Source organism: Cynara cardunculus, unplaced genomic scaffold (genome assembly GCF_001531365.2).
Source record: "Cynara cardunculus var. scolymus isolate 2C unplaced genomic scaffold, CcrdV1 Un_Scaffold_1730, whole genome shotgun sequence".
NCBI lineage: Eukaryota > Viridiplantae > Streptophyta > Magnoliopsida > Asterales > Asteraceae > Cynara > Cynara cardunculus.
This window is the reverse complement of record NW_020200855.1, coordinates 42,254-54,292: the sequence shown is the minus strand read 5'-3', so window position 1 is coordinate 54,292 and position 12,039 is coordinate 42,254. Positions and strand designations below refer to the sequence as shown.

The 12,039-nt window shown below is 34.5% G+C and overlaps 1 protein-coding gene across 1 annotated transcript; it reads right to left on the bottom strand.

Annotated features, from left to right (window-relative positions):
- Positions 1–2,561: 2,561 nt before the first annotated feature.
- On the bottom strand, positions 2,562–4,552 carry LOC112502664. Its single transcript, XM_025106637.1, has one exon. The coding sequence runs from the start codon at positions 4,512–4,514 to the stop codon at positions 2,775–2,777; it is 1,740 nt and encodes a 579-aa protein (XP_024962405.1). The 5' UTR covers positions 4,515–4,552; the 3' UTR covers positions 2,562–2,774.
- Positions 4,553–12,039: the final 7,487 nt, after the last annotated feature.

Sequence of the window (12,039 nt, the reverse complement as noted above, 5' to 3'; positions counted from 1 at the left end):
CAACACTTTGACTTTTTATGTCACACACACAAAATCATGATGTTTGCGTGTAGAATTGCTTATAAAACTTGATATAATAAAACTAAAACCTTATGCAAGATTTTAGAACATATTTGTATAAATTTCAACGATGATGATGGGTCTCTTTCATTCAAAAAGTCGAACTCAAATTGTACCTTCTCTTTGGTTTAAATGAATAAATACATAAGAAATGGTCACTAATTACAACTAGGACTATGAATGAAATCCAACCATACCAAATAAACTCACGAGAAAATGACACAAATAGCCATTTCAACCGACCAAATTTATCTCTTAGTCATTTCTCTCCCAATATTTCAAAAAGTAATGACCTCAGCATGTAACCATTCCTTAACTTGAAAGGGCCCAAAAAAACAAGTTTAATGCAAGGCGGGCAATGCATTTGAGGTGGTTCCGCAAGTGAAGTTTGAATGGAAGTTCCGCAAGTGGGTCCACAAGAGATGGTTCCATGAGAGTTCACACGCATTTTTGAACTTATCAATGCTCTTCCGCCAGTTGAGGAATGGTTACTTGTGGAGGTGGTGATTTTTGAAATCTTGAGAGAGAAATAGCCAAGAGGTAAATTTGGTCCCTTAAAATGGCTAGTTGTGCCATTTTCCCAATATATCCCATAAAGAGGTTCGGTACTGGAGCTAAAATGCATGCAGACATGGCCTCCATCCAAGAGGGTAGAGGTTGTTTCCATGAGTATCCCAGAATATAACACTATAAATTAAGAGGTTGGTGAAAACAAAACTTGTCTGTGAATGATATTCTGGGAGGATAAAAATGATGAACAGACAACACCAAAGTAGGAAGCTTTTTCTACAAAGAGAACCAAACTTTTCAACTTCTTCTTCTGCAGCAGGCTTAAGCCAACATGCCTGTGCATGCTCTCATAATGGTTCCAGCAACCCCATAATCACAATGGTCCAACCCCACAACCTGATCACTAGTCGTCGGTCCCCACCGCTCCTACTAACTTTTCTTGCATGCAATTCCTAAAACTAATGGCATGGTCCATGGATACAGAGGAATAATCATGTTTGCAAAATACACTTCATGACACTTTTGCACAAGTCAAGGTCTTCACTGAAACAACTGCTCCACACTTGAAAGATAAAGATCAAGACTGTGTATATCTCACCCCTCCTAGACCCTGCTTTCGAACGTGAGTTACTGTGTTTGTTTGGTTTGGTTTGCAGAAGACAGTTCAAGTTTCGATATGAATGACCAAAACAACCCACTTCCATGATTGATTAGTTTCAGCTAAACTGAACAAGACATTTGATCTAAGGTGATGCTCATGAACCACGACGAAGAAATCAGAATGAACAATGACGACACTGAACTTTATGCTAAAATGATCCGGCAGTTACAAGAGAAAACAGTCACTTGATCCGGCTCATGGCCAAGTTGACTCTAAATCATTGCATAAGAGCAGCCAGGCTCATATCAGAGCATGCCTTCCATCAATGATGTTTTCACTTAATTTAACAAAAAATAAAAGTAACTAGCAAGTCAAGATTAAGGCCATGTTGCTGAAAAGCTAGCCGACGGCTGATGAGTTACCTAATAAACTAGTAAGGTTCAAAAACTAGCCAATAAGCTAAATGACAATGTAAAATAATCTAAAATGACATGTTCATAAATTATTTGGAAAATATAAGGGTATAATTGGAAGAAAACAAATTATTGAAGCACTACTAGAAATAGTTTCTCAAAAAGCTAGCTTATGGCTCATCAAACATGGGTTTTCTCGATAAGCTAAAAAAAATGAGTTAGGTTATGGTTGCCAAACATGGGCTAAGCATAAACCAGAAATACTAACGAACAAGAATAAAGGCAATCATATTGCATCAAGAGTGATCAGTAAGACATACAAAGAGCTACATGCTTGGTACAATGGCAAGTTGTTTTGGTTCCGTTATGAGCCTACCTTCACTAGATTGCGATGAGACGCGTATTCTTGTTAAATGTCAAATAAAATAGGTCTCGCATCACGAGTAGAAGTGCATCTCTTTTGAAACCGAGGCATTACTCACTACAAGTGATCACAATTCTGGTATACTGCTCCTAAATTGAAGCATCTTTTCTTTCAAGACTCTATTTGTTTTCCGAGATCTAAAGTGCCCTAGAGTGGATTAGTAATTAAAAGAGCTCTATTTAGTTAGCCATAAACCAGCTCTTTGAAAGGCTCCTCCAAAAAGCATTTTAATAAGCAGGGACCTTTTTTTCCCAGTCATGCCCCCTATATTTTCCAATTAACTTTTTAGCATGTTCTTTTAGGTTGGTTTACATTGTCAGCTAGTTTTCACCAAACATGACTAGTTTATCAACTAGCAACTAACTTCTTAGCCAACAACTAGTTTTTCAGTTAGCTAGTTTATCAACTAGTTCGCCAAACATAGCCTTTATATATGTATGGTCTAAAAACATGAAATATCAACACTCTTGTCATTCAAATACAGTCTTGAACCCATAGCCAAATACCACTTTCAAATACACTTCACACTGTAAGAAGATGAAGCATTTGATTAAATTTTTTATGTATTTTGAAGGCTAAGCCCGTATAAACCAAAGTATATAAAAAACCTCATCAATACGATAATTAGTAATTACAAACATCTACAAGCCCAAGATCTCTGATATTTACGTTATCTTGGACAACTACTATCTTCTATGTTATCATTCAGTATAGAAAGCAAAGCAAAAGAACGAGAACTCACTGAAATGGCAAATCCATGAAGATATCAGTATTGCAATTGCCAATCCGTGCAATCATCAAAGTCAAAACTGCTTGCACAATCCAATAAAGCATTCTGTTGATGCTCATATCGACATATATAATTTAACCCCACAAGAAGATCACATATGGCCGCCTCTGTCTTTGCCCGATCTGCAAAATGCAAAGTCTGCAGAAGAAGGACATTTGTTCTTGACACAATATGCTGTTGTTCAAAATTTCGCTCATTTTGCCAACGAATCATGTTGTGTGCCAAGGGTGCGAGCCATGCTAATATCCCATCAAGCCTGTCTTTCCAATCATGTGCAAGAGGGGCATCATATATAGCCAAATCTTTTGCATAAGACTTCAAACTTTTCTTTAAACCCAATCTTAAGCTCGTTGGTAACATTTGATACAAATCATCTCTAGCTTCTTCGCCAACTAAATGTGGGTAGTGAAGTAATTTCTCAATCACGATTACAACATTAGCGTAATGCAATGCTAAAGCAGAGCCTCCAACTGTGTTTGGAGGAGCTCGTGCCATTGATCTACTCTTTTGAGCAGTTGTACAACTCTTTATGAAATTACCCTTAAACATTTTGTGATCTACACTTGTGGGAACCCGGGTATGATTCATAATCTCTTTCTTTCCGCTGCTTGACACACTACAATGACCTGATATGTGGCTGCTTTGATCATTATCACTTACTGGAACAGAAGCATCATCACAATCATCCAGTTTTGAAGTGTTTATGCTTAAACATTCCATAAACAATCTCCCTGGTCCATACCCACAAGAAAAATTGAAGTCTTGAGCTTTAAAAAGATTCATCTCACCCTTTCTTGGGTGAATCTGAGGCCTGAAGGTGGCCATCTTCTTCTCCACTAAACTTGAATTACTAGAACCACCACAAGATTTCACACTACCCACATCAATTTGATCTGATCTTTGAGCTAGACTTGTACATGATTTTAATCTTGAGCTTTCAACTGAAACAGAACTACTGGAGAACATATGTCTCCTGGAAATCGAATCAATGAAAACTGAACAGATTCGAGCATAAAGTGTACACACAGTTCTTGCAAGCATCTCCGTGATTTTGTTGTAAGTTTGATTCCATAGTGAAACATCCTTCAGGTGTCTCACATCTTGGATCTGCCAAATCAATTTCTGCTCGAAAACTTTTCTGCTTTCTTCGTGCTGGTTTTGCTGGAATTTTTTCGTTGCAATCTCCAATTCATTCAAAACAGCCATTTCTCCATAGAGCGTGGCTGTGGAATTAACAAATCGTTCCATCTTTCGCACCATTGCGTCCATATCTTTCACTAAGAACCCTAATTCCCTCACATCAATGGCTCCAGTGATTATGTCTCCAAAAACATGCTGAAAACCTTGAAGCTGAGGGATTGTAGACTTCTTCCCGAGCCTGGAGACGACGCCGGCGATGAAACTCAACTCTTCCAGCTTCTCCGAAAGCGCGAGGTCTAAAAGATCGGTCTCGTCGGAGGACACTAGTTTTTTTACACCATCGAAGCTAAGAATCTCGCTTTTGAGCTTGGATATCTCGGAATTGGTTAGGGATTTGTGAAGCCGAACGGTTTTTGACATCACATTCGCAACCTCAAACGAGAGAATTCCTATTGTTCCCGATGTTTGGTTGCGGATTTCTTGCTTGTTTTTGGTGGATTTTTCTAAGAGGAGAGCATGTTTGAGATTGGAACTCACATGGCTTCCGATTCTCAGCAACCAAGGCTCAGCCATCATTGCGGAATCTTTGAGATCAGCCAGCAACAAAAATTGAAGAGGATGAAAAAATCTAGAAACCTGAAATCCTTTGACATTAAAGATGTGGGTGTGAAAGGAATTGAGTAATTGGTGTGGTGGAGTGGGAGGGAGAGGATATTTGAAAAGGGAGAGATGACAGTTTGAAAGAAGCCAAAAGAGTTCTTGGGTATTACGTCCCAATGGGGCTGCCCTACCTGCCCTCGTTTGCCTCCGGTCGACTTTAGACTAGGTTGTAAATGAACCGAACGTTCAGTGAATCGTTCGTGAACCGTTTGGCGGAAAGTTTGTTTATGTTCGTTTATTTAATAAATGAATGAACATGAACTATTTTCTTTTGTTCGTTTAGTTAAACGAACGAACATGAACAAGAGTCTCGTTCGTTCATTTATGTTCGTGAACGTTCGTTCATTTATGTTCGTGAACGTTCGTTCATTTACCGTTCGTTTATTTACCGTTCGTTTACGTTCGTTCATTTATGTTCGTGAACGTTCGTTCATTTACCGTTCGTTTATATTCGTTTGTTTATGTTGGTTTATATATTAAGTTTAATATATTATCTTTTATTTATTTACTTTGAATTCAAATAATATTTAYTTATGTTCGTTTAGCTCGTTCGTTTATGTTCGTTCGTTTACGTTCGTTTAACATGTTTACGAACGAACATAAACGAACACGAACACACCTTATTTCTAAACGAACAAACACAAACACAAAGATTTTCGTTCGTTTACCGTTCGTGTTCGTTCGTTTGTTCAGTTAAGTTAAACGAACGAACATGAACAAGCCTCCGTTCGTATTCGTTCGGTTCGTTTACAGCCCTACTTTAGACACATATATGGTTTTATACGTGTTGTTTTCCTGAGAAACCGACACCTTATTTATACATGAAACTTATAATAAAACATTAAGAAAATAAAAGGATTCAAATTTTTATAACAAAATCGGTCCAAAGCTTTTTGATGTTCTGGGTGGAGATGTTAAAACACATCCAACCAGAAGAAAACATAAATATATTTTAGAGTTTGTAAAATTGTTCAAATGATGTTAGTTCATAAATCAAATCATTTACACAATTTCTTTCTTCCAATAAAACAGTGTAAAACTTTGTATTATTTTTTATTTCTTGAATCATAATATATATATATATATATATATATATGTGTATGTCTTTTTTGTGTTTTATTATTTATATATATGTATCATATATGAACTAATACAAATATAATTTATGATATAATATTAATAAATATTATAACTAAAATAGCATTTGTAATCAAATAAATTAAAATTACAAACTTGCATAAACATTAAATACTAAATTTGTTGTACAATTCACCAACATCAGTTGGTGTAGAATTGTAATGAAATTGTGTGAAAATTGATATGAAAATGGGATTTTGGTGGTGATGAGATGTTCTTTACCGAACAACAAATCTACACCCAATTTCTTGAATATACATGTTTGACGAAATTATACACATAACAAAAATAATAGGTTGTCAAGTATTATTATAGGATCTTCTTAAAATAATAAGTTATACAAATATTAATTGTGCTATTAATTTTATTTCAAATAAATACTTATTGTTTTAAAAGCACGACAAAAATGAACTCTAAAAATTAATCGGAAGTGAAAAAGAGAAAATGAGGAATAAGGAGCGAAGTATTAAAAGAGAAATCTAGATAAATATAAACAAAATGATTTCCAACTCATTGGTAAAAGCCTCATAATAATACTAGATAACTTGGATTCAAATCTTTCTAGTTACACTTTCATTTGAATTTTAACGACTATACAACTAGTATTGGGCTTGGGATGCACCCATAGGGTCGGCCCTACTTCACAACAAAATCACTGTGAAGGTAAAACCTTTACAATATTTTACTATGAAATTTCATGTGTAAAACGATGATCTCACGGATTCTAAAAAAATGAAATATTGAAGGGCACCTAAAAACCATTAGATCAAAAAATCAAAGGTCAAAATGAAAATGGCATACTTGTAAATAAAAGGGAAGTTAAGGTTATTAAGTTAATTAAAATGGAGGGCAAAATTGAAAAAAAAAATCATTATTCTTTTTACTTTTTTAAATTTCAGATTTTTCTCTCGCTTACCAAATGTAACTCTCTCATTACTTCTCACATTCCCATCTCTCTCTCTCTCTTGTTCTTTCTCTCTTTCTCGATTGAATTTTTTCTTTTTTCTTTTGTTCGACAAATGATGTGTTTCTTTCTCTTCCCCATGGATGCATTTCTTCCACTTCTCTATGGTTGTCATTTACTCCTTTTCTTAGTGGTTGTTCTCTCTCTCTCTCTCTATATATATATATCAAATGAAGATGAATTCTAAATTTCTTGAGCATAAATGGAGAAGAAGATGCAAGAGCAATGGTGCTATTTGGGATGGAGGTTGGAGGAGAAGTAGAGGTTAGAGTTTCATGGTGAAAGGGACGTTAAATTTAGATGTTCACGGTTGTATGTACATGTGCGTGTAACACACATTCATCATTTTCATTTTTCGTTTTCTGCAATGCTGAAATTTGATCAATTCTTCATCCTTGCAAATTTGTGTTTTTGCAGTTGATGCACACGTACATACAAGGAGGAATTCAAATCTTCATCTTTTTATCATGTTTTTTTGTTCATACACACGTGAATACACGAGAGGAATTCAAGCATTCATCTTTATCCCTCTCTACTCTAGTTTTTTGAGTTTTACGTAAACGTGAATATGATGTCTCTTTTGCATGTTTATGCTACCCAAAAAATTACATTGAATACGTGTCTCAAGCACATGTGCATTTATCCCAGAAAATTGAAGGACATAGAATATTGTGATTCATTCACATGTACATACTACCAAGAAAATGAAGGATAGTGAATACTACGACTTATTCACACATGCATACAACCCAGAAAATGGAGGGTGAATACGACGACTAACTTGCATGTGGATGCAACCCAAAAATTTAAAGACGATGAATAAGAAGATTCATTCACCGGTACATACAACCCAAAAACCGAAAGATGATGAGGCTGTGATTCATTTACATGTGCATGCAACACAAAAATTGAATGAAGTAATCATTTATGGATTTTTTTTTTTGTAGATTGTGGAATATTTTTTTCGTAGATTATTTAACACAGTTTTCCATCTTATCCCACCTTATACCTCCAAGGATATCATAAGAACACCAAAACTGAACATGCACTATCCCAGAGACCAGAGTGCCTAAGGTAACCACACAAAACTGAAACACTAGTCAAAAATCAAGACTTATCCTTCACTCCTATCCTTCACCCCCATATCACCATGTCTCATATTTTAAAACAGGTACCTTTATTAAACCCCAACCTCAAATATCCTACTGGTTTAGCTATACATGGTAACATCAAGAATTCCCCCCCCCTCCCCATCCACATAGATTCTCCCATGCACACCCAAGAGTGATAGCCCAATTAAACATCTAAACTTCCAAACAACCTCTATCTCACTCCAAATAACGTCAAGACAAGGTCATCAACCATTCCCCTTCTCCTAAGACTAACTCCATTCCAAGTAATCCTCCCAACATCCTCAAACCTCAGATATACAAGAAGTATCTGCATTTAAAAAAAAATTAGTGAAAACAATATTTTAACGGCCCCCCCCCCTTTCAAAATCCCATTGTAACCCAATATTTCCTGGTCCACCTCTTAAAACAACCCACCCCCATGGATTATCAAATGCATAAATAACAATTCTTTTATTCTCACTAGAAGCCAACCAATGACACTCAACCGTTTGCACCATCCCAACCATACCATCAAGAAATGTTTCATTTTTTTAACTTTCTAACCATCCCCAACATCCAAGTCTTTAAAATCCCACTTCCTCACAACTTGACCATACATTCTTCCCTTCTTGAGATCAACACCCAACATATTTAGCTTAAAAGATTTTAAAATTCCTCTCTTTTTCTTATATTGAAAGATTATAAAATTCCTCTCTTTCTTTATCTTGAAAGATTTTAAAATTCCTCTTTTTCTTTATCTTTAAAGATTTTAAATTCCTCTCTTGCCAAATGAAATGCACCACACCCCTAATTAACAATCTCTTTATTAAGCTCCAACATGAGTTTTTACAAGGAATATTACTTATCTTCTTGGTAAACCTGGCCAATCCATCATTCTTCTCAACAATATCTATAAAAAAAACCCATCCAATGACTTGTAGTTAGAATAGAACGCGGGCTCTGTATATGAGACATTTTCTTGAGTAAGAGCTCTGTCTCTTGGAGTCTTCTGCATGAGAGCTCTTGGTCCAGACCGCTTCAAAAGGCTAAGTCATATAGACTAGAGTAAGAGACTTCTTACTTACACTTTTACAAGATGGGGTCTAACACTAAATAAGACGTACTCTTATTCATATTTGGCCTCAACTCCGAAATATCACTAAATTCATTCAGAGTATCCTTGATTATCTTCACAGACTTGACATCCCCATTTTAAAACACCATCAGATCATCAACAAATTCTAGAGAGATATTGTAGAGAGATAAACATATATTGAGAGAGTTTATCAATATACATGAAGATTCGATCTCTAGATCTTATTTTTTATTCGTTGTTATTTGATTGAAACTGAGTTAAAAAATTGGTATCAGAGCAAATTCAATTTGATTTAAAGAAGATTTGAGTAAAATTTTGATGTTTTTTGTGCTTGACGAAAAACTTACTGTTTTGATCTTGATTTTGTTGGTTTTGATGAATTTTGTTTAATCTTTTGATACAGATCTATTTGAAGCACATCATAGATCATTCCTGTGAATTTTCATCATCTAATTTGAAGTTTTGATCATCCAATTTGAAATGATTTATGGGATTTCGAGTTTGTGAATATTAGTTCTTGAAAAATTGATCAAATCCTTGTTATTTGATTCAAATTTATGATTAAAACCTTCATTGATTGTGTTTCTGCATCATTTTTTGAGCTTCATAATCATATTCTAATCATGATTTGTTGAGTTTTTGTGATTTCAAGTTCGATTTGATCAAGATTCAAGTTTATCGCAAGGACTGAGTATGAATATCTATCGCATAGTTCTGTGCGATAGTTAAGTATATCACACCAATTGTTTACGACAGTTAGTCTATATCGCACAAATTATTTACGATAGTTAGATCTATATAGCACAAATTATTTGCGATAGTTAGATCTATCGTACAAAAAGTCTGCGCTAGTTGGAATATATCTCGTAGAAGCTTGTGATAGTTGGAGTATATTGCATAAGAGGCCTGCGATAGTTGAAAGTATTTCATGATACTACATGCGATAGTTGAAAGTATTRCATGATACTACATGCGATAGTTGAAAGTATTGCATGATAGTACATGCGATAGTTGAAAGTATTGCATGATACTACATGCGATAGTTGCATATATCATATGACACTATGTGTGATAGTTAAGTATATCGCATCAAGCTTCTGCGATACTTTTACTGTTCCTTCCTAGTGTCGTGCGATATATAGAGTTTATCGCACGTGTTATCTGCGATAGTTTGAGTATATTACATAGCCATTTACGATAGTTGAGTATATCACATCAAGCTTCTGTGATATAATTATTGTTCTTATGTAGCATCCCTGCGATAGTTGAGTTTATCGTCCAAGACTCGTGCGATAAGTTACTGTTCATAGCAAGTTATGTGTTAAGTCGCAGTAGAGGGACACTGTTCATTTTGGATTTTTCAAATCTTCTGATAATCATTTTGATTAACAATCATTTTAATCAGATAACAACGCCTTCTTCAATTTATGATTTACAAAAGCAGATTTCCAACATGAAATACAAGATTGCAGGTTATGAATCGAGACAGACTAAGAACATGAAGGTTATTCAGAAGCTGTTATTTCAGAAAATTTATCTTCAGGAAGATTTTGTTGTTTCAGAAAATAAAGTAAAAGATTTGGAGAAAGAAAAGAATGTTTTTAAAAAAGAGAATCTTGATATGAAAGAAAAGATTTCTTATTTTGAGAAAAGTTCTGAAAAGAAAACAACTGATTTAGAGAAATTTTTGTTTGATGAGAAAAACATTTTGAGTCTAAAGAAAAAGATATCTAATAGCGAGAAGGATTTTGAGAAAGAAAGAAAAGTTTCTACAGATGAGAAAAACAGTTTGATGCTGAAAAGATAGGTTTCGAAAACAAGATTACATCTTGTTAGACAACAATTGTCAAGCTTTCAAAACAAGTTGTTGTGTTTGAGAAGGTTGTTATAGTGGAAAAAAGTAAGTTTGAGAAGGAAAGAAAAGTGTATGAGAAAAAAAAGTTTGGAGCTAACAACGTAAATTTCTGATCTTCAAAAATCTTTGGAAAAGAGAAGAAATGTTTTGAGGATGAAAAGACAGTTTTAAATGAAAAATGATGCAAGTGTTTTCAAAAAGTTATCTGAAAAGAGGAAGAGTGTGTAAAAAGATTTTGAAAGTGAACGAAAAGTTTTTGAGGAGAAAATCTTGAAACTTTCAAAGAAGTTATGTGGATTGGAAATAGATCTGGTGAATGAGAAGAATATGAGATCTGATTTTCAAAAAAATGTGATTTGTTTACGGAAGAAAGAGATCTATTTAGGAGTAAAATCAAAGAGCTTAAAGATGAAATTAAATTTTCATCAAAATTTTCTACTAACTTAGTTTCGGATTCTTCTGAAGACATTTCTTTGCGAAAGAATATTTTTGAACTTGAGTTAGTACGTGAGGATGAAACGTGTAATTCTAAAGAAAGAAAACAATTTTGAGCAAAAAAAAGGTTGAATTATCTGAACAACCTAGTCCCGATACTAATGTTCTGTCTGCGTATGACAATTCAACTGATTTTGATTATGTATTTCCTTATAAGACTGCTTCAGGTTCTATCCATGTAACTGATCATTTGTCTCTAGTTAATGTCTGTAAGAATAACTATTCTTCAAGTGTTAAATTTAACAGTTATTCTAACAAATACTCACAAATCATATGGTTCTTCAAAGTATCAGATTCATACTTCCAATCTGTATCACAATGATTTTGTTGTTAATTCATATGTGATCCTTCTAAGAAGTTTAAAATGGTTTGGATAAAGAAGTCAACTAAAGATAACCATGATGGAAATAAGCCATATCAATCTTCTAATGGAACCGAACCCAGTCAGCCCAACCAACAATCTCTCTACATTGTTTGACTTCATTCCAAGCCATATCAACTCCAACATCCATGGTTCTACACTGCATGTCCTTCCATCTTACCACACCAGATATATTGGCCCTCAATCTTGGTTTGAAATTATTGGTCCCGACTGGGTTTACAAGAGTTTTAGACTAACAATTTGTAGAATGGGGGGGGGGGGATGAATACAAACACATAAAACTTTCAAATTTAAAAATATATATTGATTAAAAAAGATCAATACAGATTTTTGCAGATTGTATGCGAAAATAGATAAGGTAAAGATAACCTATCTAAAATAATGTAAGTTTACACACAGA